The 26,544-nt window shown below is 44.0% G+C and overlaps 2 protein-coding genes across 5 annotated transcripts in view; both read left to right on the forward strand.

Annotated features, from left to right (window-relative positions):
• The window catches only part of atp6v1h (ATPase H+ transporting V1 subunit H), a 31,157-nt gene extending 19,615 nt beyond the window's left edge, over positions 1 to 11,542 (forward strand). For both annotated transcript variants that reach the window (XM_004079441.5, XM_011487061.4), the window contains 3 exons: positions 525 to 626; positions 2,191 to 2,304; positions 10,997 to 11,542. In XM_004079441.5, the coding sequence (XP_004079489.1) occupies positions 525 to 626; positions 2,191 to 2,304; positions 10,997 to 11,066 (286 nt within the window). In that variant the 3' untranslated portion in view covers positions 11,067 to 11,542. The remainder of the gene's footprint in view (positions 1 to 524; positions 627 to 2,190; positions 2,305 to 10,996) is intronic.
• A 6,448-nt stretch (positions 11,543 to 17,990) lies between these two features.
• oprk1 (opioid receptor, kappa 1) lies at positions 17,991 to 25,825 on the forward strand. 3 transcript variants are annotated; one of them, XM_023965424.2, is made up of 5 exons: positions 20,450 to 20,685; positions 20,810 to 21,150; positions 21,263 to 21,581; positions 22,806 to 23,158; positions 23,427 to 25,825. In XM_023965424.2, exons 3-5 carry the CDS (start codon positions 21,337 to 21,339, stop codon positions 23,963 to 23,965), a joined length of 1,137 nt encoding a protein of 378 aa, XP_023821192.1. In that variant the 5' UTR covers positions 20,450 to 20,685; positions 20,810 to 21,150; positions 21,263 to 21,336; the 3' UTR covers positions 23,966 to 25,825. The 3 variants fall into 3 exon arrangements, with proteins under 3 accessions (XP_078790623.1, XP_023821192.1, XP_078790622.1); XM_078934496.1 differs by having other exon boundaries at positions 21,266 to 21,581; XM_078934497.1 differs by lacking the exons at positions 20,450 to 20,685; positions 20,810 to 21,150 and adding an exon at positions 17,991 to 18,117.
• The last annotated feature ends 719 nt before the right edge of the window (positions 25,826 to 26,544 follow it).

The following is a 26,544-nucleotide window of genomic DNA, read 5'->3' on the forward strand; positions in this document are numbered from 1 at the left end:
GGTTTTGTCTAGAAAGGAAAACCGTATTTGAAGAGGGTTGGTCTGAGGTTGATGTTTATTACTCAACACATCTACTAAAGGATATTTTATATACAAAAAAGATGGCAAAATTAAAAAAAACAAGAGTTTAAACTTGAAGGTTGTTTTTTTAATTAAAACTCACACTGCCGTGCTTGTTGACTTTCACTAAAAAGTGGACTTGCCGTCTTTTATTCCCATCCGTGTCCTTGTAATAACATCAATCATCATCTTGAGCTTATTTGTCTTCCTTTCTCTTGTCTCTTTCTTCCCACCCACACCTCAGATTGAACATATCCGACTTTTTAAGGTCATCTCTTCAGTTTTGGAGTAAATTTTTCTGAGAGTGCCTGCTTTCCCCCCCACCAAAACATTTACATTACAAAAATGTTTCTTTCACCAAGCTTTCAAAATAAAGGTCTGACTAAAAGGGGCTAAAATATCCCTGTCAGAGTAATTCAAGGCAGGTTAATAAGCCTCCTTTGCATTTGTTTGATCTCTGACAGGATCTTGACGAGACTCTTGGAGGTTTCCGATGATCCTCAGGTTATCGCAGTGGCGGCGCACGACGTTGGCGAATACGTGCGACACTATCCACGCGGAAAACGGTAAGCATTTTCATGGAAAACTGAATGTAATCAACAATTTTGTGGCTCTATTGAGACATGTATCGTACAAACTCAGAATTTCTAATAGCAAAATGTAAATGAGTAGTGGGGGGGGGGGGGGGGCTCGTTAAGTACAATTTTTGTTCTTAATGAGTTAATTTCACATTAAGAGTCGTTCCCTCTCTGTGGGTTGAAAGGTTTTGTTGAAGTTCCTCTTCATGAGGCATGACAGACTCCCAGCATAAATAGACTCACAGCCCTTATAAAGAAAAAAGGAAAAGGTGTTTCCATGGCAACGCTCATCACAGGAGAGCATGTGTGAATTGATAGCATTGATTAAGTGGAGGGCTGTTTGCTCTGTTGCACAGTTATGTGACCAAGATTAAAAGGATCAAAGTGCGGGATGGAGGAGAGGCTCCGTGTCTGCTTCATCAAAGTTTACCCTTCGTTTCTTTATAAGCTCACAGTTTAAAAGCCTAAGAATGGAGAAGTTCCACTCCCACCATCTTCTGATATATTCTAAATGTGTTCCCAGCGCTCTTTTTAATATTATTAGGACTTTTTTTTTAGCCAAAGTTGTAAAAGACGTGTCGTTTTCTGGGACATAGTCTCTGCAGTTCATCAGAAATGTGCCTTTGAGTTGTGGGCGTGACTGTTGGTGTGAAGCAGCCCCTTTCTTTTTCTGGTTTTATATTATTTTAGCTGGTTGACCGTTTAGTGTATCAATTAAGAAAACTATCAAACTGGAAAGAAAAAGGATGAATTTGATTTCTTAGAGTAATACTTGTGTCTTCTTGGCACTTTAACGACACTACCACACATTTCTTTTATTCTTTTTTTTTTATTCTTCATCATCATTTATTTACGAAGCTCCTTCCACCCCCAACCAAGGAGACCCAAAGTCATGGAGAACGAAATATATAATGGATTGAAGCATAAAACCAAATTAAAACATTGTAGAGACATAAATAGAGTAAAATAAAAAGCATAAACTCAGTTTAAAAGAGGGCTAGGCTGATGCTAAAGCGCTAAATTGGAGGAATGACCTCTCTGATTCCATCGTTTAGGAGCCGACAGCAAACGCAGAAACGTCCAATTCTTCAGAAGTTCATCTATTAGGATCCCACTGTGAAAAGCTGGTTTCACAGCAGCTGTTTGAAATGTCAAACCTTTTATGATTAAGGATAATTTTGAACCATCTTTCTTTCTTTATCATCATAAAACAGCTTTGATCATATGAGTTTGTTGGCTGAAAGGTTTAGTGTTTTACTCTTTAAAAGTACGTTCTCGGTTCTCCATAAACGGGGAACTAAGTTCCTTTCCCTATTATTATTTTTTTTATTTTTGCTCCGGCAGTATTTTATTCTAACAACCAGCATTATGGAGCTCCTCTTCCTTTCACTGCACCATGACCCTTCACAGGGGTTCTGATCCATTAGGAGACAGAACATTTCAGTTGGCCCGAAGCAGACGATCCATAATGGATCGTTCCCTGACCTATAATATGAAAACGACATTTTGTTTTTTGTGAATAAACGCTCTCTCCCATTATCTCCCGTCACAGGGTGATTGAACAACTGGGTGGAAAGCAGCTGGTGATGAACCACATGCACCACGAGGACCAGCTCGTGCGCTACAACGCCCTGCTGGCCGTGCAGAAGCTGATGGTCCACAACTGGTACGAACTCGTCCGTAGCTTCCTCCCGGCGAAGCGCCGTTCGGTTTCTGAGCTTTCACGTGGAGCAGCTCCGGCGTGGAGGTGACCGTCGCCTCCATCTGCATACAGATGACTGAAGGCCGCCCGCCCGCGCGCCCCCATACGTTCCTTCATTTATTCCTGCTGATTATGCTCCACTCTCAGTGGAAACATGGTGAAGATCGCAGAAGGTCAGTGGAGATCTGTGCTGATTAGGGTGAGGAGGTCTCACCGCACTAAACTGCACGTTCACTGACGGCTGATTTATGATTCTGCCTGGACGGGTCAAAGAATATGTGGAAATTCTCCACACTCCCGTTGTAGTTTCCTTCGTTCTGACAGGCAAATGTGTTGTGGAGATGGAAATCTTCAGCTCTAGGACGAGTACGAAGGAGTTTTCTGTTTTGGAGATGCAGCAACGTAAATAAAATGTACACATCAGAGCATTTTAAACAGCACAGGGGGGAAAATCCTACTAAAAGACTAAAATCCTCTCAGACAAATCAAGAATTTGAAAAAAGTGAATCATTTTTCCAATGATTGAAATCAAATGGATGTCTGTCTTGATGCTTGACACTTTCACTTCTGCAAACACTGCTAATAATATTAGTGAGGACTGAAATATGTAATATCCATCATACATTTATTTAACTCACTTATACATGTGCATTAGGTTTATAGTTTTATATAAGCGCAGAACAGGTTAGTCAGTCTTTGGCTGCCAGCACCTACTAATATTACCCTTCAGCAACACTAGATCTACATATTGTAGACTTTATAATTTAAGTTTTGTTTTTGTATTTTATATTTACACTTATTTTATATACTCTTTTATACACATTAATTTTGTTACAGGAAATCCTGATTCTTTGATTACGACATTTAAATATTTTGTGTTGGGGCCAGACTGAAGGCGTGTCTGAGACCTGACAGCATCCTGTCCAACGGCCCCCCCTGGGGCCTGTTTGGGTCTTATCCCGGGTCTATCGGGCGCCCAGTCCGAGTGCCTGTCCGGGGCTCGTCCGGGGGCGTGTCTGAGCACCTGTCCGTCTCCATCTTCCTGTCCCTGGTCTTTTCTTTTTCTTAATGGGTCTTTTTTTTAATTGAAGTTCCAACAGTGAAGTTATTGACGGTTTGGCCTAATCATAATAGAAAAATGAAACTTCCATAAACCTAACATTTTTCTGCCCGCATTTAAGAAATACATTTTCTTTAGTGTCAAAACATATTTGTATCTAAAGGGAAATAAAGTAACTCATCCTAAAGCAGGGGTCTCAAACTCACGGCCCGCGGGCTATTTGCGGCCCCCAAGATGATATTTTGCGGCCATCGCCTTAATATGAAAGTTTAATGTTAATGCGGCCCGCCAGTCTGTATGAATGACACCTTTTCAATTTTGTGCGCAGAGCTGACAACCAACCAATCACAGTAGAGTTAATGACTCTTGGGGCGGGACATTGACCGGGCTTGAAAGCAGGAGAACATTTAAGGCAGGAAACCTGACAGCCCCCTCCCCGGACCACATTAAAGAGTTCCTTACTTTCCCTTTTAGAACGTATCTAAATCCATGCAGTCAGTGCTGAACTTTTCTCTGGGTCGCACAGACCCGGAGGAGGGCTGAGGTTATGGTTCCGCCAGTTAGGCGCGCGCGGCGCCGACTCATCCCGCTCCCGCAGGAGATGGGTCGCTACGGAGAATAAATGTCCCACATCTTGCGTGACAACTAACGGGGCTCGCCTGGATCCGCTGGGGGGGGGGGGGGGGGGGGGGTGATGGCGATTGTGCATCTTGGCTGCACCTATTTGGTGTCGCCAACATGAATTTCCATCCGTTTGTTTTATAAAAACATAGGAGTGGCTGAGCGGCTGCTCTACAATAACTTGTAACCAGGGGTTAAATGTGCAAAAAGTCATAAGAAAGAAAATCCAAAAATGTTTACTCAATTTTGTTTCTCCTTTACTGATTTGTGGTTTAAAGAGTAAAGTTAAAAAAAATAACATTCAACACAGACTCAGAATTGGGAGCACATCCTCTCTGACGTCTTACATTTCAATAAGTTCAAGTTCAGTCCAGATTTACTGACAATCATCTTCATCCACACTGAGGGTCTCAGCTGTTTGGGAGGAAGTGCTGCCAAGTGTCCATCAGTAAGAAAAGACAAGAGAAGCCGTGTTCAGAGGAACCATTGATGGATTTACAGAACTGTAGAATTGGAGTATTTTTTAGTGTTTAATAGTTATAATTCAACAGTGTTAACTGAACTGTGTTAATAAGGATGTTTAAATTAGAAAACAGCAGATATAAAAGACTGAATAAACAGAAATGTGTTACTAATTTATTTACTCGTTGATTTTTTTTATTCAAATATTTTATTTGAATGAGAGTTTTAAAACAGTTAATAATAGAGTATAGTTAATTGTAAAGTGAATGTTCCATACAACATTTATTGGCTCTCACACACTCACAAGTTGTGTGTGTGTGTGTGTGTGTTGAAGTTGCGGCCCTCCCTCAGCTAGACCCCGCCTTCAGTGGCCCCCAAGTAAATTGAGTTTGAGACCCCTGTCCTAAAACCTTATTTTTATTTCATTTAACTTCCTTTAATTTCCAAAGCGAAAGCTTTTACAGAAATGTAGCAAAGTTCTTTCAGAAATGCTCCTTCGTTTTTCCTTTTGCCGGGTTTTAAAGCAGGAAACGACATCACGATCCAAACGTTTAAATGTTTTGGCCGGCAGATTCTAGGTTTTTGATATGGTTTTTTTCAGGAGATGATCCACCTTTTTCTCTGTTACCTACATTTTAAGTCCTGTGTTGCTTTAGTCAGAAAACCAGCACCAAATGTCTGTGTGACCGGAATCTAAAGCTCACAATTAAAGTTCTGTGAGCAGCTGTGGATCTTAGTTTCAGGGTTTTCACCTGAGCTTTAAGCAAAGAATAAAATCTCAAAGGACAGGATTGTGGTGCACAATTTAACTTATAGAACAATAAAATCTAGGAAAAGGACTTTAGCTGTAAAAATAAAGATTATGAAATCTGTGACTGAAGCTGCTTGAAACTCCAGTCCTGAAAAACCTGACGTTTGATCTGAAAATGGACTTTGGGTCACACTCACCAAACAGCAGCAGCAGCCGTTTATCAAACCCTGACAGGTAAATCGCACTTTCGTCTGTCCTCGTGCGACCCCCCCCTCCCCCCCTGTGACCGTAGCGCTGACGCAGTGACTCGACACTTGTTGTGTTTTTGTGACACAAGACTCCGTTCTCTGTCATTTCTTCTCTTTGTTGTGTTGATGGTTTCAGTGTTTTGGGGGGGTACAAGCCTCACCCAGTCTCTTCTCTCGGCTCTTCTCTGCTAAAAGTCTGCGGCGCCACGTTGTGAAGATCAGCCGCCGTCACTTTCAGCGGGCTGCTGGGAAGTCGTTAGTTTCTGTACCTATCCCGCGCTGTCATGACAACAACAGATGAGCGTCTGCTCTGTTATCGTTCTTTGCCCTTTGAACTGCTTAGAAAGGTCATTTTCTTGAAGGAGGGGTTTTGTGCCCATCAGCTCCGTGTCGGAGGGCCGCATCTCCATCCTGGTGTCGTTCCGAGAAACCTCCAATTAACCTTCAGTGATGAATGATTGGGTTGAAGTTCTCTACAGTGGAAAGAATCCACCAGTTTAGCTAAAAATTCAAAAGCAACCTGCTTTTAAAGTCTTGTTCCCGTTTTCTCACACTTCCTGACTATTTCCAGAAAGCAGAAGCTGCTTCCTAGAAGCTTCTTTGTTTTGCTAATGGACTTCAAAATAAAAGCATAGATGAGGATTTATTCGGACTTGAATTTGACATAACTTGAACTTTTAATTTCATTCATTCATCTTCTTCCGTTTGTCCCTTTCGGGGTCACGGGGCTGCTGGAGCCTATCCCGACCACTTGTGGGCGAAGGCAGGGGGCACCTGGACAGATCGCCGGTCTGTCACAGGGTCACACATATCACACACCCATGCACACCTATGGACAATTTGGAGTGACCAATTAACTGCTGTGAGGCCTCTGTGCAGCCCCTTTTAATATGTTCTTGTAATTTTTCTTATCTTGTGGTTATATTTCTATGATTTATTGCCCACCCACATGTTTTGGAGACTGTTGACCTCAGGAAAAGGCGCAATCTTGAATTTTCCTCCACAAAAAAAACTTCCTTTGGTAACTTTTACAAATTTAAAGTCCTCCTTGAGATTTTGATCCATCACCTCATAACTCATCATTGGAAAAATGTTGGTTTTGGGTTTGTAGATTTTGAACAGCGTTGCCGTGGCGAGCTCACAAAAGTGGCGTTCCTTTGTTCCCTGCACTAGTTTTATCTGAAGATCGTGAAAATGCTGAATGAATCGTTGGCTCCAGCTGAATGAAACGATACATCAACCTATTAGGAATGTGGGTGTTGTTGAAAATAAAGCCTTGGTTGAAAATGTTGCTTTTGCATATCCTTCTAAATATGACATAGACCTGTCTGCCCCCCCCCCCCCCCCCCCGGTGCCCAAAAACTAAAGAGGTTGCTATGGTGATGAAAGCAACAGAAAGGGTTTTTTGTCATGGATTCGTCTCGTTCTGACCAGTGTGGTTGGGGCAAGGGGGGGGGGGGGGGGGGTGAGGGGGCATGTAGGACCACTCAGCCAGTGGGGGGGGGGGGGGGGCAGTTTTTGCTGTTGAGTCATAAGAAATTTCTTTATTTGAAACGTCTACAATTCCATTCATAGTTTTTATATGAATACACAAACGGGGTTCATAGGAGAACCAAAACACTCAGATGGTTCACTTCCTCCCTGTTTGGCCTCCGCTGATGGTTTCCAGTGCAGCACCTGCAGAGACGTCGGGAAGCGTCTTGGCTGCAGATCACTGGATCCATGAGCGACTCGGAGACACCAATTATTTCCACCTGTCTCCATTAACGCTCCCCACCGAGACGCGCTCTTTGCAGACCGGCGTCAGCAATTAGGAGGAGATCACAGAGAAGCTGCGGCAGACGACGAAGGGGGAGATGTGGAAAATATCAGAGGAGGAACCGGTTGGTCCACATAAACGGATCCAGAGCAGCTTTGGTCATTTCTAATGACCCAAACCCAGGAAACTCTGAAGCATCACGGGTCGTGATGGCTGAGGGAGGTCTGAAGAGAATTTCACAGATTCAATATAGTTTTTAATTTCCAATTAACAAAAGATGGAATTGGGGATTTTTAGATGAAAATCTGCATTTGTGGATATGAAATGTTGCTAGTATTATAAATAGATCAACTAAATGAAATGGTTTGTTCCGAAAACCAAATGATACATTTTCATAGAAAATAGTACAGTTTTCCTAGAATTATGTTCACATAGCAAAATTGTTTGCAAAATGAATTTACTGCCTAATTTAAGTTGCTTCTAAGCGTACATGCATATGCTAAATATTGAGTCACGAAACATTGATTCAACAAAATGCGTCTGACTGGCACTAGAGATGGAACGTCAAAATAAACCTGTTTTATAAACAGCTTTAGTATTATTTTAGAATTACCTTATTAACATTTCATCAATGTATATTATGACGAACTGTCCCCAACCTCCATAACACCATAAATTATTGCCATAAGCCGGTAAAAAGGAACGTCTTTTCTTTACTGGCGCTACAGTACGCCGCCAGCTACTTTAGCACCGAGTTGGCGCTCCTGTTTTATGATTTTGTTTCATTTTTCTCTCATTATCAACCTTTTTTTTTATGGGCACGAGCTCCTTTACACCTGATAGATGTGGTGACTACTGACCTGTGCTGGGGAGGCGGCTGGAGATCGCTGTGTTACGATTTGTGTGTTTAGTTTTTTTCACTTGTGCTATGGTGACGAGTACATGTCCTCATGATGACATCAATAAATACTATTCCATTTTAGTTTAATGACCTCAGTACGCATGTTTGCATTTTGAATCAGTGTTTTGGAACTTCATGTATATATATATATATATATATATATATTTATACCCGTGTAGGCCTCTAACCCTGTGACATGATTGACAGGAATGTCACGGGAAATTTCCAATTGAAAACAAAAGATGTCATATTTACAACAGACATGGTAAATCTAAATGTTGTAGTCATAAGTTTTACTTACAAAGTATTACTTCACACACAAAGTTGTGTGCGTTTCATGTCAACAGTTTTATGCACAGATACATGGCAGCAGCCGCACATTGGAATTCTGGCGCGTTGTAGAGTCGGGTTCTGCGGGCGCTGATGCTCACCGGCCTGCGCTGCCTCAGGTTGTAGCCTGACTCCACCCACTGGAGGCGAGCACTAGCTGGGTGGTTTCTGTCCTTCAGGATGCTTTTCGCCTTGCGTCTGCGGCGCTCGGCATACAGGGAGTCCGTGGTTGGAAGGCTGCATCCAGTGACCCCCCCCTCCGCAGCATTTAGGACTCGTTCAAGCAGTTTTCTCTCACCCAAGGAGTCTTCTGTGGGCGTGGATGACGAGCGGCTGTCGTCCAGGATCGTCTTCCAAAGTCCTGGACCAGTTCTGTTGTGTTTTTGAGGTTGAGCACAAGATCATTACCCCAAATGGCAGCTTTGAGCCATAATTTAGACCCTTTTGGAACATTGAAAACAGCATTAAGAGATGAAAAGGGGATCCGTTTCTTGTTTTAGTGGTTTTATAACAAAATCACGAAGTATGATGCCTCTTTAGGACAGAAGTTTTTTTCATTTTCAGAGCCCTTGATACTTTAGCTCCCATGAAGCAGAGTCTCATCTCAAAATCGACGCTTTGACGATCGTGGCTGAGAAAAAGGGCGACCTTTCAAAAACACTGGCGTAGTGTCGGCGCTGACGACCGTCTGGGTCGGTGGGGGAGGACAGTGAAGTGTGGCGCTCCATTGAAACTTGTTCAGGGATAATGAGCGCTGTAATTCCAGAGCCCAGGCTGCCAGCGGATTCGCTGAGCTGCAGGTTTATTACACTCCTGTCTGCAGCCCGCAGCTCATTAATCACAGTTCAGTTTAACCTGCTCCTGAAAGGCAAATTATGGAGAACATGGCAGTTTTGACAGGAGATCCGAATCCTTTTGGTGGGAAATAAACATCGGTGACGCAGATGGAAGATGACTCACTTAGTTTTTGTTTGTTTCTGATGTGTTTACAGCCTCAGAGGCAGCGGGAAACCAGTTTATCATTGCAGTTTCATTATTTCATTAAGAAAGAAATATTCTGGTCTTTTCCATCAAAAACGGAAAACTTAATGGATGAAGGGATTTTTAAAGTGTGGGGTGTTTTCTTTCTTTTGGTATATAAACGTGCTTTTCCAGGTTATTTTCAAGTGTTAAATTTGCAGATGCTTTTCTGAATGTCAGAGTTGATTGTAGCTCACATTTCTTCTGCTTGAACAATGGAGTTAATGAGCTCTAATGACTAAAAAGCAGTTATCTCAAGCAGCCATAAAACACATGAGATTTACACTGAACTCTAACAAATCTGATCCTTTTCCACTTTTATCATTCCGTTGTTTCTTGTTTTCCTTTATTCCTTAGAAAGTTATGTGTCAAATTATAAATAAAAGCACATTTTTGTTTGTGTGAATATTAATAGAACCTGGAGTTCTCGAAGGTTTTTCCCTTACTGAGTTTGTTGACTTGTTGCAAATTAAACCAAAACATAATTAAAGAAAATATAACAGCTGCCCTGATTCCCAGTAAATGGACTTTTATTTTCTCATTTAAGTTTTATTTTAAAGAACTACAAATGTCAGCAAATCTCAGACTCTGACTGGTGACCTGTTACTTTAGGCTAGGCTTGATTTGGGCTGTTTTCAGTCTGAAAATGCTTCTAACAGGCTTTTCTGTGTCTGTGACGTCACTCTGAAAGCTACATTGTAGTTCCTCTGCAGAATTCTCTTAAAATAACGCCACAACAATGAGACACGGCAACTCATTGAAATGGGATTGGAAAAGCCAGTAGAAGGCCTGACGTGGATACAGACGCGTGAAATATGACGTTTGAATGGTATTCCATGATTTCTGCCTCTAGTTGCTTTGCCCCGCCCTCGTAATTCCTGGCCAGTGAGTGAAGAGATCTCTAGTCACATGGTTTTGTCTACTAGCTTTAGTCTGGAACAGGAAAGTCCTCCTGAACAGGTTCAGGACTCGGTCCGGACCAAACGGGTTTCCCCGTCTGAACGCACCCTGAAACTGCCAACAGACCAATCACAGACCAGAACAGATCGGGAATGCGGCGCCGGTCAGATCCAAACTCATGGAGGATTCATCTGTAATTCCTGAATGTTAACCTCCAGGAGTTTCAACTTTATTTATTGAGCCCTTCTATATAAAAAAAAGAATGCGTCATATAAATAATAGTCATAATAATCATCAAAATAAAAGCCCTCCAACACACGCGCTGAAAGAAACGGTCTATAAAACAATTCAAACATGTTTAAAGCCTCCTCAAAAGCTAAAAACAGCAGTTTTTCTTCAAAACCTCCACAGTAGATGAAGTTCCCACATCCTCTGGTTGGCTGCTCGCCGTGGATTTTGGTTTCGCCACTTGAGGACCAGAGGGATCACAAACTGATCAAAAGACCTTCAGCCGAGTTTTGAAAACACTGCAGCCGATCATTTAGTCTTTTTCTTAGCCCCAGAGACGCTGAACCTGATGAGTAACGCCGACTCTCTTTGGCAGGGAGTACCTGGGCAGACAGCTGCAGTCCGGCGACCAGCAGCAGGCTCCAGCCGTGGCGGCTCGAAGCTGAGCTGCTCCGTGTTCCGGCGTTACCCAGCGGATGAGTGAGGGTCCGCCCCGCCACCGCCTCCACGTCCGCTCCAACGACTGAACCAAACATGCTTTGCCCGTCCAGCTGCAGCCCAGATGATCCTCAGTGTTTCCCCGTGAAGCTGTTCGTGTCGTGATTTGTGGTGATTTCATGTGTAAAACTGCGAGTTATTTATGTTGTGAAACAGATCAATTCCAATAAAGATGTTTAATTGTGCAGCTGCTCTTTGGGAATGCTTGAATGTTAAAAATCCTATTTGTTTACTGTCTAACTGGAGGAAATGTTCATGTTTATCAAACCATATTTACACACTGGGTTTGTCCTTCACAGGACGAACTTTCTCATGATTTTATTTTAAAGTTTAAGATTTAGATGTGAAAGAAAATAAGTGCAGGAAATTGTGTTTATGGCACTTTTTTTGTTTACTCCAAAAGAATTAAACAAAACAAAAAATGCTTTTTCTGTGTGACTGACTTTAATCTGATGTTAGGTCACCATTTCAGACGACGAACGCCATCTCTCAGCTCAGGGACACTCGGCGCTCTGGGGTTTTAAAGTCGTCTGTTTCCAAACGGAGCAGGTCACCTTAGTGCCGGACGGCTAAAATAAGAAAAGGGTCACGTCTCTCTGGGAGTTGTGGCGTCTCGTCGCTGCCATTTTTCTCTGAAAACTTGACTTTCAACAGTAACTTTTAATTCCCATCAGCAGGTCTGAGCTTCAGCAGACGACTCCGCCAACCTGAAGTTGATGCGCTTCCAAACACAGAACACGACTCGTCTCTTCCTTCCAACCTTTAATCTGCTTCTCATCTGACTACACTTCCACCGTGGAAGCGGTCATTAGCCCTTGTGCCTTCTCGTGGGGTCATCACGAAGCGAGAAAAAAAAGATTTGAAAAACAAATCCGGGCTCCAATGTTTTGAATAATGCTGTTCAAGATGACCCCACTCCCAGTGTTTAGTGCCTTGGAAGCACGTTAACATTGGGAGTTGGGTCATCTAGACCCACTAGACAGTCCTCTGAACCTTTTTTCTTCAATGATTTGTGATCTTCACTGGTGTCCATGGATTACATGAAATCTTTCCACCTTTATCCACCTTTGTCATGGTAGGGAGAACACGTCAATGGAATGGGGGGGGTCATAGGATAGCATATGGGTTAGTCATTACCGTGCTTTTGATGTTCTCCACCAACGTTCACCATCTCTTCCCTGGAGAACCGTGGCACCGCGCTCGGATTTGATGACGACTGTGTTCATTCGCTCTGGAGTTGGGATGTAAAGGTCGCGGTGGGACCATCGATCACTCGTCCTCCTGCGCCATTATCGGGGTTTTACAGCGGCGCGTGAACCAGCAACCTCTGCAGCTATCAGCATAGAAAAGCTTCGGCAACAGATGAAAATGTTTTCATAACAAAAGTTCATGTCATTCAGAAACATGCGAAGTCCTAGCCAGTGTTCAAAAACTGTTTATTACCTCAACAGGAGGGGGGGTAGGGGGCAGATTCTGGGAAAAATCACGATATTTGATTAAATGGCAATGATATATATTAAGGTTCCTTAACAATCCAGTTATTAGACATTAATAAGCTTATGGGTCTTTAAAACATGGTTTGAGTGAACACTTGATTCTGATTGGCTGCTGGATGCAGATTAAAATGTGTGCGCAGGACGGTTGCTTCCACAGCGTGCGTTAAAATGTGATAATGCAGACTTCGTCGGCCATTAACCCTCACATAATGGACGGCGATGATGATCACCTTTCGGCACAGCGAATCAGCTTTCAGTGATGCACACAGGTGGTTTGGGCACAGATGATACAGCGCTGTTTTTGATCCGGGCTGGGGACCGGCACAGGGAGACCCAGACGAGACCCGTGAAGGGTCTTGCCCAAGGTCTCTCATTGGGAATCGAACCCTGGTTTTTTTGTGTGCCAGTCCTGCACTTAACCAACCGCTAGTAGACGGTGGCACATCCCAATTGGTGCTCATCCATCAGTCGCACTTTTTTTTTTTTACCAGAATATTGTGAAAATTGAATAAATTTATTACAGGAATCTTTGGCTCAAGCTGATCAAAAGTATGTGACCAACGATATGAACATATTAGGAATGTGAGCACAGTTAACACAAAACCTCTGGTCTTCTAAAGGTTGTACAGACCTGTTAGCCCCCCCCCCCATGTGACCAAAACATATGACGGTTGCTATGGAGATAAAACCATCAGAGAAGCAGCCATTTAGAGAAAAAGTGTTGTTTTTTTAATGAATTTGTCATGTGCATCTCTGACCAGGGCGGCAGGGGCAGAGGGGAAGACTGAGGGGTGTGTAGCAGGGGCTCAGCCACTGAGGGCGGGGCAAAAGCTGGCTACGAGGGTGGGGACGGGTAGACCCTGCGGGCACACATACAACGCAGCTCATGACTTTCATTTTTAATTAAAATGAGTGGAAGGCTTGATTGGAAAATGTGTTTATAACAGCTTGTTTGCTCCCCAAACGCTGAAACACCAACATCCAAGCTGCTGCTGCAACACACCGCTACACTTCCAGGTAGTCCTGGAGGATACTGGGGCCTGTTTACCAGCTCCGACCCCCCCGGAGAGATCAGAAGACACCAATTCAGCCAGGAATTGCAAAGGAGGAGACAGCTTCCACCTGCAAATGACCAGGCTCTTTGAGGGTTTCTGCAGTCTCCTTGCGCTTCTCCTGTCAGATTTCAGCCTTGGTGGAATAACAGCAGCCATTCAGCATTGCACGCCTACAGTCTCTTCAGCCTGTCCTTCGTTTTTGTTTGCGGGCATTCAAAACAAGTTTCGAGCAGCTGTCCCTCCCGCCTCGGTGTGTTCGGGCGGTGCGGAGCAGAGATGCAGGTAAAGTAAATATTGATGCAGGGGCCGCATGGCTGCCGCACACCGCCTGAACCCTGACCCCGGGGCAAACGCTTTCCTCTGCTCCCCACTGCTTTGTGTTCGGCTTTTATCATGCTGCCCACATGTGTTGTTCAGAGGAAAAAGGTGAGCCGGTTCATTTGCGTGCACAGGAAGCCTGGTAGACGAGGCTGCCCTGAGGCAACCGTCTTTCTGGAGAGTAGATGTTTTCTGAATATTAATGCTCTGCAGGTTTTTCACTTTTTAGTTTTTTCCATGCCCCCCCCCCCCTCCCCTTCTTTAGGAGGATTTCATCTGACCGGTCCTGCAGTGAAGAGGCTTGTTCCTCTTCTTCATCGATCAAGTCTCTTTGCTCTTGAAACTGTGGGTCAGAGATTGTCCGTTCCCATAGTGACCACAAAAAAAAGCTGGATTTTGGGCTGCTGTCTGAGGAGGAGAATGACAAACGCGAGCGTGTTCTCCGTGCCTCTCCTTTAAGTCTGACAATAACGCAGGAGCCGTGGAGGCCTGCTGGCAAATCAGCCGTGTTGTGTGGACACTGGAATTACCCTGTTTGAGTGTTTCACTTCATAAGGATTCAAAGGGGTTTACTCTCAGTTATACCACGGTCCGGGTGAATACTCCATTCTGATTGGCTGCTGGGTGTGCATTAAAAAGTGATGATGCACAGAGATAACCGCACGTATGGCTTAAATGTTCTGTATCATTGCGCTGGCTTCTTTAAAACAAGGAGGAGAACTTTCCCTCTGAACTGATCATTTAATCAACCCATCTTGACCATCAGCATAGATACGCCGCTTTCCTTTGCCGCTGCACTCGAGATCGGTGCCGGCTAAGCAGCGCGTTGTCATGGTAACATGACAAATAGTCCACTTTTTTTTGGAAAAAGCGATCCAAACCGGGGGAAAAACGAGAGTAAAGCACTAAGAACTGGCTAAACATTTATTTCTTTTGTAAGTGATCATGGTATAAGCGGGTTAATGGCCTTGGAAGTGTGTATTGTCAGAAATTAACGCACTTTGTGGCAGCAAACATCCTCCGTTTGGCGTCGGATGGTTCAGGGTTCCCCTGCTTGCGTTAATTTCCGATGATGCACACTTTGCCGGCCATTAACCCTTACATGTACAGTAAGGAAATGGGTTTCTCTGTAGAATGAGATGTTTACTCTGCTGTCTGCTCTGAGGGCCAAAAGGGCAAAGATTAAATAAAATAAAGACTGGATAAAATATAGACAGGATATCTAAAAACATTCACACATAACAGAAGATATGACTACGCATCAGTAAATGACTAAACCTATATACAAATCAGCTGTTGTGCAAATTCATCTGAGAGTAGCTGTGCAAAAGAGACTTCCATCTTAAAATCATGAAAGCCACGACCCGGTGAAGGTCCACAGCAGTCTGTGTTCCCGCCTCTGAGTTTGTGTTCCTCCACTGGACACACCCCTGACCCGGAGCCGGTTCTGGGGACCAGATGAAGAATAATGGGACCAGCAGAACAGCCTGCGTCTGGTGTCAGTGGTTCCACCTGGCTGGGCTGGTGGGCTCATGGCGTTGAAGGTGACTTTTCTGGAGCTTTTAGGGGAGAGCTGCCATTTCCTTTCAACAGGTTTTCCTCCTGTTAGTTCCTTTCAGTGGTCAGCATGCTGGTTTGTAACTTTTATTTTGAAGGTTTTGAGTGGAAGACTGTTTTATTTTTATTTAAGGGTATTTTTTTGTTCACCATGGCTCTCTCTCAAATTATCCTTTCATAACTTCACATCATTATGTCAAAGTGCCTCCCATCATTATTAAGTTCTTTGTGTTTGTTTTTTTACACATCTTTCTGCTCTACAGAGCCCAACGCTCTTCTCGTTTATTTTTTTTTTAAAGTGAATAAATGCAGTAGTAATAATATGTTGCCTGTATAGTAGGGATGCCAGAATCCTCGGTTCCAAACCGAACTGCATGTGACGCCATGGAACCAAATGGTGGAGAAAGTGAATCGCTGCATTCTTGCTGCACAGATTTACGTTGGCAGTGTCAAACACGTGTTGTGCAGCATTACACCAGGCTCAGTATGAGACAACTGAACTCTTTTTTTTCTTTGCTTGGTAGCAAATGAAAAAGAAGATCTTTATTGTATTCCACAAACTATATATCAAACCGAAACAAAATCCAAAAATTGAGGTTTGAACAGAATCGAGGGGAAAGTGGATGGTTGGATCCCGTCTGTCTGTTAAAAAGCAATTCTCTAAAAAAGTCAAACAAGACTGACCTGAAGGTCGTAAAACATACATATGATCCATCTGTCCATCATCCGGGACGTATTTTACAGAAGAACCCGTCGCATCGCCCTCATCAAGAATGGAGTTGCATGAATGTGATCTCAAATGAGCATCATTTGGTCAAAGTTAACAAACGCTGGAACTGCGACTAAAACTACACAAACCAGCAGTTGAACTGCCTCCAACATAAAAACAGAGGTTTTTTTTTAAATTGACTCAAAGTTTTCATCAACAGAAACCTGCTGGACTTTGGATTATTGTGTCCAAAATCTTGAATTTAGCAAAGTAACTGTGCAGCTACAGTCATTTACTAACTCAGTGGACAAATGGTAGAGTGTCCACCCAGAGACTGGTAGATCACAGGTTCAAATCTAAGATCAAGTCTCACCAAAGACTCTTAAAAAAAGAAGAAGAATCTCAGCATTAAGGGGTTGGATTGGGGGGGTTACATCACCAAATGGTTCCTGAGCCAAAGAGCTAAACGCTTTGCTTTTAAAGAGTTAAAACTGGGTCCTTTTTGTGTAAATTTCAAATCTGCCACCTCTTTTTTCTACTCCTTTACATTCTTTTTTTTTTTTTTTTTTAGCCAAACCTGCAGAAAAATATATTTTTCTTGTTATAGTGATGGGCAAACGAAGCTTCATGAAGCACTGAAGCCTTGTTGGTTTACTCCAGTTCAAAGCTTCTTGAAGCTTCATTTTCTCTAGTAGGACATCAGAGGATGCAGAAATATCAGTTGGTGGGAGTTTGAAGTGTGTGGCGTTTTGCGGAAAGCCTGAAATTGTGTCACGAAAACACATATTTAGGTTCTTCAATCAGCTAAACAATAAATATACAAAAAGATTTACAAAGGAGCTAATAGACACAAACGTCTAATCCACTGCAGGTGATAGGAAAAAAATCCGTCCCTGCTTGACCCTCAGTACTAAGGGGTTGGATTGGGTGTGTGTTTGGGGGGTTTACATCACCAAATGGTTCCTGAGCGCTGCGGTACCTGCAGCTCAACGCTCCCCCAGGGGAGGGGTCAAAGGCGGAGGACAAATGTCCCACACCAGAGTGAGTGAATGGGGACTTTGAGTTCATTTTAATGACAACCATGACATCAGTGTGGGGTCATGACCTTCAGTTTGGTTTGCTTCCTCAGTTCTTCAGCTTTGTTTACCTGTCAGTCACAGCAGGCTGCAGTTCTTGATCCACGCCGTCTTTATTTGTTTGTGTCATTTTCTGTGTATTTAAGGTCCACTTTTCTGTTCTTTCTTGTCAGATCTTCTGTTTTGTCGTCCTTTTGTTGCTCTCTTAGTTCCTGGTGTTTCATCTTTATTTATTCTAATTTTCTGTCTCCTGATACGAAGTACAAATAACTTTATGTCATCACTTCAATAGTTTTTCCTGATTATATTTCATAGTTTACTCCTGTAGCACCAATGACATTATTTTTTCCATACTTACAATTTACTGAGTATTTTTATGCCTTCGTGTGCTGAAATCTTTTATAAAATGACCAGAAACACCTTTTTTCTGCTGCTTACATTAATGCGCTAAAAGATGAGATGTCCCTGCAGCAAACCTGCAACAATGAGGATTGTGTCCCCTTCAGACCGGCGTTTAACCTCCACCGAGTGTCACGGCGGGGGCTGCAGGTCTGTCCTTGAGCTGCTGAGCCGGCCTGTGGAGAGCGGCGAAGATGACAGGTCACAGACGCGCCCGCCACACCCCCCCATTTGGACTCACTGCCCATCCACACTGAGCCTGATGGGATCCATCTGGAAGGATGAGATAAACCCTCCAAACGTAGGCGTCCAAAACCTGCAGGGATTTACCCAAGAAGACGGCGGGCTTTGATGAACGCCGAGCAGGCTTCTGAAAAGGAATCAATCAGGTAATTATAAAGCAATGAAACACTTGAATTGGACAGATAACCTGTTTCCATTTGGCTGTGGTGGTCAGAGAGCAGCTTAATGAGAAAAATCTAATCTGTGTTATTACAGTCCGACCAAAGGAGCAGATAAAAAAACATTAAACCGCTGTGAAAACACAGAAAATTGGGGATCATTACAATTCCAGCAGGAACTTGCATATGGTGTCAATTTTAAGGTAATAAGCTTGAAATTCTGCTCTCAGGAAATAAAAAAAGTGCAGCAATGAAAGCCTTCATCCCCGGCGAGCACAACAAAGACGCTCCTACACACAACAACACGTTACACACAGATAATGGGATGAAATGGCTAGCTATTTTCCTCTAGCACTGGTCTGTGTGGAAAAGTGTCAGTGATGTGTCTGCCGCTGTCTTTGCTAACCGACATCTGTGCTGCCGGATCCCATGAGAACCTCCTCACAAAAGGAGCATATTGTCTGAGCCTGTTTTCATAAAAAGAAAAAGAAAAGCTCTTTAAGTGTTTGAAACTTTGGAAAACGTGGCTGTTTCCATCTAAGACACACCTCCTGGGTCCCAACTGGAGCTTCCTCCATCAACAGTTCCTTCAAACGCCACAACGTGAAACCAGAGTGATGAAGACCAGAACAGAGGACGAGTTAAGCGGCAAAAAAATGGCGGAAGATACTATCATAAAGAAAGAGAAACAGGAAAACAATGGGTTGAAAGCAACAGACTGAAAACTTTTCTTCACGAAGAGCGAGAAGACAGAAGAGCCGGATTTGGTGACTCTTGCTGTGCTTTGTGGGACGGGGGCTTCAAGATCAGGACGTCTTGCTGTCGTGTGCTGCCCGGCCTTTGGCGAATGCCAGGCACAGCGTGTCCCCACGGGGGTGGGGGGGGTGCTTCTGCCATCAAAAGCAAACAATGTTTAAAGTTCACGCAGGTAAAGGTCGCTCCACAAACCGCTGCAGGGTGGAGCCCATCCCCTTCCTCACGCGGTTGGCGTCACGGCGCTTCAGCTGTGTGTTGGCGGACTGAAGCGGGTTTCATCCCTTCTTCATTTGTGTACTAGCCGCTCCTGGAACTCACCTTCTCATTGGAGGACGACTCCCGGCGCTCAGATGTTCACCTCAAACTCAGACAATAGTCCTAATGGTCCATCAGAAGAGGTCTGCAGGAATTGTTGGTGACCACAAAGGCTTCCAGATTAGCCTGTAATTATTGCTGACCTTTGGCCGTCAGCTCCCCTCTGCGTGATTAAAAGGTCAAACGCGAATCGGGCTCCTCCTCGGCCCTGCGGAGAAGTTTTGACCTGTTGCTCTGCTCTGTCTGAGGGCCCTTCAGCTCTCTCCTGAAAACAGATCTTCAGCTTCCTGAGATGAAAAGTCTCGGTTTGTTTTTCATGTCCATCATCAAGGTGGACCTTTTCACATCCAAACTGTAATTTGTAAAGCAAAAACAACATTTTAGACATTTACCCTTTTTGTCCTAAAAGCCCCTCTCCCATCATCTTTTGATCTATTTTCTGTTCATTCTAATGATGCTGTTTTCAGTCCAAAAACTTGTTGAAAACACCATTTAACTATCTTTTCACCTTTTTTGTCACGTGAGCTTTGAGCTGTTAAAGATTTTGTTCATTTATCAAAAATCTTGGAGAGATTTCTGCTTTTTGGAAGCTGCTTTTGATGTCAAACTGCATTCCTGTCCTGCAGTGATGCTTGTGTAACAGGAAACTGTTCTAAAATGCAACTTTGCTCTGAAATTCAAACACTCCTGATGATTTTTGTCCGATTAAATGAGAAATACAAAAAAAAAAATGGAGTTGTTTAACCCTGAGGAAGTCTCAGTCTTTCCCATGACACTGATATTAGAAATGACAGCAGAGAGGCAGCAGTTTGGTTTAAAGAGGGAGTAATACACAAACTCAACTTCACCTGTGACCTTCTCTGCTGGGGGCTTCAGAAAAAGTACCTCCCATTCTTCCAACTCAGAGGGGCAAGAAAAAATAGCTTTAAGCGAGGAGGTTATCAGTGCACCAACAGACCTCCGGCGCTGCGTGATTATAACTCAGAGCAAACGCTCTGAGTGTCCTTTTGATCCGCACGGTCTGTCCCACGAGTGTGGAGGTGATTCAGCCGGTTGTGTGTTCAAGGTTCAAGCAGGACCTCTGAGACAGTTTCTGTCAAATATTTGTACAAACACACAAAGTCAAGGCTGCCTGGTCCTTGGAAATGAGAACACACAGACAAAGAGGCTCCGCTGCTCAGGCAACACCTGGCCATGGTGGGTCTCTAAGCAACTACTGTTAGTCCATGAAAGGAAGCGGCACCTGCTTAATGACAATCTGGCTGGAACCAGAAAAAGTGGAGTAGTTTGTGATGTTTCCCTTAATGGTGGAGCTTCTTCATTCAGGCGGTGTTTTCAGGTTCAGATTGTTGAGTTGTTGTAGGAGTGAGGCAGAGTGGCAGCAGAACTGACGAAGATGTGTTTGACAAACCCAAAGATCTGAGGGGGACACGATGAAAAGGATGCTGGGAAACCGACCCAAAGGGATCCAGATGCCCTGATGAGGTAAAAACATCTCCTTTCTTGGAAGCTGCTTCTCATCGAACTGGCCGCCGCAGTAAAAACGTGAAGTGGAAGGGAGCTGGAGGTGGTATGACTTTTGAGATACTGAATAAGAACTCCTTCACAGGTGTGTCAAGGTGACCATGGCTGCCGCTGGCTCTCAATCGGAGCATCTTAAGGATTCATGAACAAATGAAACAAATCTAAACCAAGAGGAACCCAATTTGGATTTGACTGAGCCGGGCTGCTGTCATTTCTGTTGGCTCAGCCTCTGATGTCACTGAATGTGCAGTGCGGGCTTCCAGTGCGCACCTTCGGGGGCGCAGCAGTGGCACAGGCAGTGAATTTCACTCTTCCTTCAGTATCTACCCAGAAACCGGCCGCCGAGCCTCCTGGAAGCTCAGCTTTTCTTCCAACAGCTCGTGCTTTTCCCCCCCTGAGGAACTTTTTGGGAGCAGGAGAAAAGAGGTGAGGCGCAGCTCCACTTGTGTGATGGTGTCCTTGAGCGCGAGCTGTCTTTCTCCTCTCTGTTAGAGCCGACCCTCATGGATGAATGCCCCCCTCCCCATTGTTTTTGTAGCAGAAGCGAGGATTTCAGCCGAAGTTGAGCGCTCAGTTCCCGCCGCAGCAGCCGCCTCCGCCGCGTTCAGCACCATGGAGAGCGGCGTGGTGCACATCTTCAAAGAGGACAAGTGTCCCTCGGGTCAGATGGGGGAGTGCGTCCCAAACTTCACTTGGCAGCCCGGCTTACCGGACATCTACAACTACACCCCCAACGGCACGTGGGACTCGGAACCGGAGCCGCTGTCGCCCATCATCCCCATCATAGTGGCCGTGTACTCCGTGGTGTTCGTGGTGGGCTTAGTGGGGAACTGTTTGGTCATGTATGTCATCATCAGGTGAGTTTTTATCCTTTTCCAAAATAAATAAATAAAAAAAAAAAAAACAACAGGTAACAGAAAGTGCGGGATGGAGCGGGTCTGCGCGCGCGGCGGCGCCCGCACACTAAATGGATAATTGGCGCAAAATGATCGCGGCTTTTCAGCCTTTGAGCACGTGCTGTCATAAATCTGGGAACATGCGCGTTAATTTGCATTCAGACAGGAGCAGCAACAGAAAAGCAAACACGCGCCCGCGCGCATTGCGTTTATTTCCATATAGATTGGATTTTAAGTTTGTGTCTGACTGTTTCACGTGTGCGCGCCTGCGCACTCTTATTGTTTAAGCCAAATCACTTAAACGCGCAGCATGAATGACAGCTTTGTGAGGGCTGCAGGGCTTCGGTTCAAACTTAAATGCAAAAGAGAACCGAATAAGTATTAAACATTGCAATAATTCTGCGAAAAATCCGATTTTGATTTCAATTTTCTGTCATTGCAGCTGAGCTGATGACTTTTTGAAAACCTTCTGCAAAAAACAACAAAACGTATTTAAAAAATATGATGTTTTTTGCAAATGTTCTGAAGAAAAAAATCTTTTTCTTTAGCAATTTGAACCTATAAAAATAATATGCAATGATTTAAAAAAACGGACGTTTGTCCCTAAACGCAGCTCATGATGATTGTGGGAAGAGCACCACAATAACCTCCAGAAATATTTTGGGGTCTTTGGACTCATCATGACTCACCGGCGCCATCAAAAGCCGGCATCAGTCAGTGCTGACATCCGTGCAAGAGGCGTGCGTAATCGGCACGTCTTGTGCTGCTAAATACAACATTTGGGGACAGGTTTACCGACATCTTTAGAGAAAGTTTTGGTTTTTATTCCAGCCCACATGCGTTTTTTACTTCTTGCATCATGGATGTTTCAAAGACCTGCAGCTCAGGCCTGCCTCACCGAGCAGGAAGTGAGCAAAAGTTGTGAATGCTGAGCGTCCTTCCTCCTCTGCAGGAATGAGGGGATTCATTCTGTTCCAGCTGCTGCAGCACATCCACGATGCAAATGCAGGGCTGCTGATGCAACAGGGTAGTTGCATCACACCTTTCCGAACTTTTCTCCAACCTCCAAATGGATTTCCTGATGTGTTCTTGATCTGGTGTTTAATTTTTTTAAAATCTGGTCCATCTGACATCTGAATGACCGTATCACTGTTTGCCTTCCTGGTTTCTCCATCCCAAACACAGATACACCAAAATGAAAACAGCCACTAACATCTACATCTTCAACCTGGCCGTGGCCGACGCCCTGGTCACCACCACCATGCCCTTCCAGAGCACCGACTACCTGCTCAGCTCCTGGCCGTTTGGCGAGGTGGCGTGTAAAGTTTTCATCTCCATCGACTACTACAACATGTTCACCAGCATCTTCACCCTGACCATGATGAGCGTGGACCGCTACGTGGCCGTGTGCCACCCCGTGAAGGCGCTGGACTTCCGCACGCCAGTGAAGGCCAAGATCATCAACGTGGTCATCTGGATGCTGTCGTCGGCTGCTGGGATCCCCGCCATGATTCTGGGCAGCACCAACACCAACAATGGTACACTGCACTGGCCTTCTTCCTACGTTTCCAGATACCTCTGCCTCATTCTGTCTTCTAATCCTAAAAAGTTATAACTTTGTTTTAGATTTTCTGAACACAAAAACCTTTTATTTGTTGACCCAAAAGCTGTTGATTAAGTTAACAAATCTCTTCCTATCGCAGGATTTCAAAGTGACGTTTTACGGCTTTAACATGATCTGAACCGTTCCAAGCCAATCCAAACATCTCCACGTTCATTCTGTTTATACTTCCCTCCCTTTGACAGGAACCACAGAGTGTGCTCTGCAGTTCCCAGAGCCCTACGCCTACTGGGACACCCTGATGAAGATCTGTGTCTTCATCTTTGCTTTCGTGGCCCCCCTCATCATCATCTCCGTCTGCTACACGCTGATGGTCCTCCGCTTGAAGAGCGTCCGGCTCCTTTCCGGCTCACGGGAGAAGGACCGCAACCTGCGGCGCATCACCCGCCTGGTGCTGGTGGTCGTGGCGGTTTTCGTGGTCTGCTGGACCCCCATCCACATCTTCATCCTGGTCAAAGCTCTGTCGGCCAGCGTGCCCGAGACCACCGCCGTCATGGCCGCCTACTTCTTCTGCGTGGCTCTGGGCTACACCAACAGCAGCCTGAACCCCATCCTCTACGCCTTCCTGGACGAGAACTTCAAGCGGTGCTTCAGGGACTTCTGCTGCCCCAGAGCTGTGGGACAAGGGGACTGTCAGGGGGTGAGCAGAGTGAGGAGCACCCTGAGGGACCACACCTGCCCCCCCGAAGGCCGGGGCAACGTGAAGCAGCCCAGGCCCGTATGACTAGCCATGGACACGCCCTCTGTGCCGTTCCACAGCTGGGAGGACTCCAATGACCTCTGTCTGACACAAGTCACCACTAGTATTTAAACAAACCTGCCACGAACTATGACCCAAGTGAAAGTACTTCAATCTTACTCCACAAATACTCCTCCTAACCGTAGTATTATTCCAGGTGCCACTGGCATTAAAGTCGTGTTAAAATGTGGAGATTTGCACTTTAGTTAACCTAAAATAAGCAATTTACTTTCTACTCTGGATTTCTTCTAGTCAAACATACAAAAACTTCATAGATATGAGGTAGAAATATTGGTAAATCAGACTTAACAATTACTTTAACCTCATATGCTTTTGAGTGTTTGTAAAATGAAATACTTCAATCATACTTGTACGTCTACTTCATACTTTATTACAGATGTGGTTGAAGTTTTGAAAAGCAAACTTTTCCAGATCTTCAACTTCCTGTGTGTACTTCTACTTTATATCTGTGAAAATCTGCTTCTCAAACTCTACAAATATTTTATTCATATCTTTAGATTGAGGGAAAACGAACCACTCAAATACTTATATTCGTTTCAGTTTCTGCCACATTTGTTCCATTTCGTGTCAAGAACTCGCAGACATAAACTTCAGGTCATTTCATTCAAAGTTTTAGTACTTTTAGCCTGCCTGTGGTCACAGCTACAGAAAAGCAGCTATTCTTTCAGGTAAAAGTGAAGATTAGACACATTTAGGATTGTAGGATTGATATTTATTTTAAACTCTGATGTGAAGTTGGACTCTGAATTGTTTAAATTGCATTTATAAACAGAAAATAATGAAAGACGTCCATGAAAACAGGATTCCTTTTCGAACGTCTTTTGCTTCTTTACAAACTGTCACTTTGAGGGTTTTTTCATCCAGTCAAGCAGGAAAAAACACAAATAGAAATGCAGATCCTTGTTTTAAGATGCTGGACATGGAATCAGTTTTTCTTTTGCTTTGATGAAAATGTACATTTCTGGAATATTTGGCTCAAACTCAGGGATCTGAAAATCCCAGCTGAACGGCAGCCTTTTCTCATCCACGATGAGCGAGTCTTTGGACTTTCTGAGCCCCGTCTGACCCCGACCTGAACGTTTCCAGACGACGCTCTGGCAGAAAAGGACGCTTGGACTGTGGAAAAAAACAAAACAAAAGAAAAAAACAAGCCAGAATTGGAAACTAAATCTTCTTAATCTGTTTCCTAATTTCATTTAGCAAAACTTGCTCTTTGTAAATGTCAGCTCAGCTTTGTGTTTGTGCGCTTATTGTATATAGAAATAAAACTGTGGTTAGTTGAGATGAAAATGTATAGACTTCTCAGCAGTGTGCATCATCTATGGCTGAAATCAAACCTTTAAACTACTCATAAAACTCAGAGTGTGATTATTTTAACCTTATCCAGCCTGAAAAACATTTGCTGCAAACTGGCTTCATTAATGCAAAAAATAGAAAGAAAAAAATCTGTTCTGTCATGTTGCAACAGTTGATGTAGAAACCTTCCTAAAACAACCAATAATCCAGTGTTTGCAGCAGAAAAACAACTGTTTGTGTGCTTTCAGTATAAGATCATCCCTTTTTGACCGTTTTTCAACCCACAGCTGGATTTTTTGTGCGCGTTTTGTTGGCCTAACGGCAATTTTTTTTCCCGTGTGAAATTACTGTTCCCACTTCTGCTTTGATTCACAAACAAAATGTCAGCCCAGGTGAACCTCACATGTGTGCGTGTGCATAATGTGCTGCTGTATCTTTTGGGTATTTCGATGTAAACTGTAGCTTTGAATGTCAAAACGTGCGTCATGCATGAACGACTGAGTCCTAATAAAGCTGTAAAGTGGGGGAGATGGCCGCTGTAGTGGATGCACTGCGCCGGGGAATCATAACCATCACAAATACGTCTTTATGTCTCCTCCAAATCATCTGGAGCTTCACTCATTTGTGCACTCGAACAAACCCAATGGCGTTTGTTGTTTCATGACGCCCTGCAGATCAAATCCAGAAGTTTTCATCGCGCAAAAGCGCCAAAATGTTCAGCAACTTCACAGTCAATTCAAGCCGTTCTCTTTGAAAAGTGATGACGAGTATAAATAACTTTATATAAAGTTAGAAGAATGAGTCACTGTTGCAGCAGATTCCACTAAATGTTCCACCACGCATGACGATGATCTCTCCAGAGCTGAAGCCACAGGTGATTGGTGGCTCCTCCTGCAAACGTGCTCTGCTGAAAGCACAAGAACGTTTAAGCTAATGTCTTCTACTTATAGGGACTCCCACGGATTTATTTGGATCACATGAAGGACAGGCAGGTTATTCTGAAGCTGACTGGGATCACCATGGCAACTAATTAGTCAAGGAAAAAGACCAGATTGCAGATATGGGTGTTTAACTCTTTTTTACAGCCCCACCAAGAAAAAACAGCAATAAAAATCGTTCTATTTCTCATTTTACTGGGTAAAAGACACACTATTCGTGTTTTTAAAAATGATTTTATCCAAAGTGTGCACAAACATTCAGTCGAGCATGAAGATAAAGGAAGAGGAACCAAACAAGTGAGCATTTAT

Source organism: Oryzias latipes, chromosome 17 (assembly GCF_053564925.1).
Source record: "Oryzias latipes strain Hd-rR chromosome 17, Olatipes_Hd-rR_3.1".
Taxonomy (NCBI): domain Eukaryota; kingdom Metazoa; phylum Chordata; class Actinopteri; order Beloniformes; family Adrianichthyidae; genus Oryzias; species Oryzias latipes.

Coding starts and splice junctions, on each gene's coding strand:
- oprk1 (XM_078934497.1), top strand. CDS start 21,337: ATGGAGAGCGGCGTGGTGCACATCTTCAAAGAGGACAAGTGTCCCTCG. Junction 21,582..22,805: donor GTCATGTATGTCATCATCAG/GTGAGTTTTTAT, acceptor TCCCAAACACAG/ATACACCAAAATGAAAACAG. Junction 23,159..23,426: donor CAGCACCAACACCAACAATG/GTACACTGCACT, acceptor TCCCTTTGACAG/GAACCACAGAGTGTGCTCTG.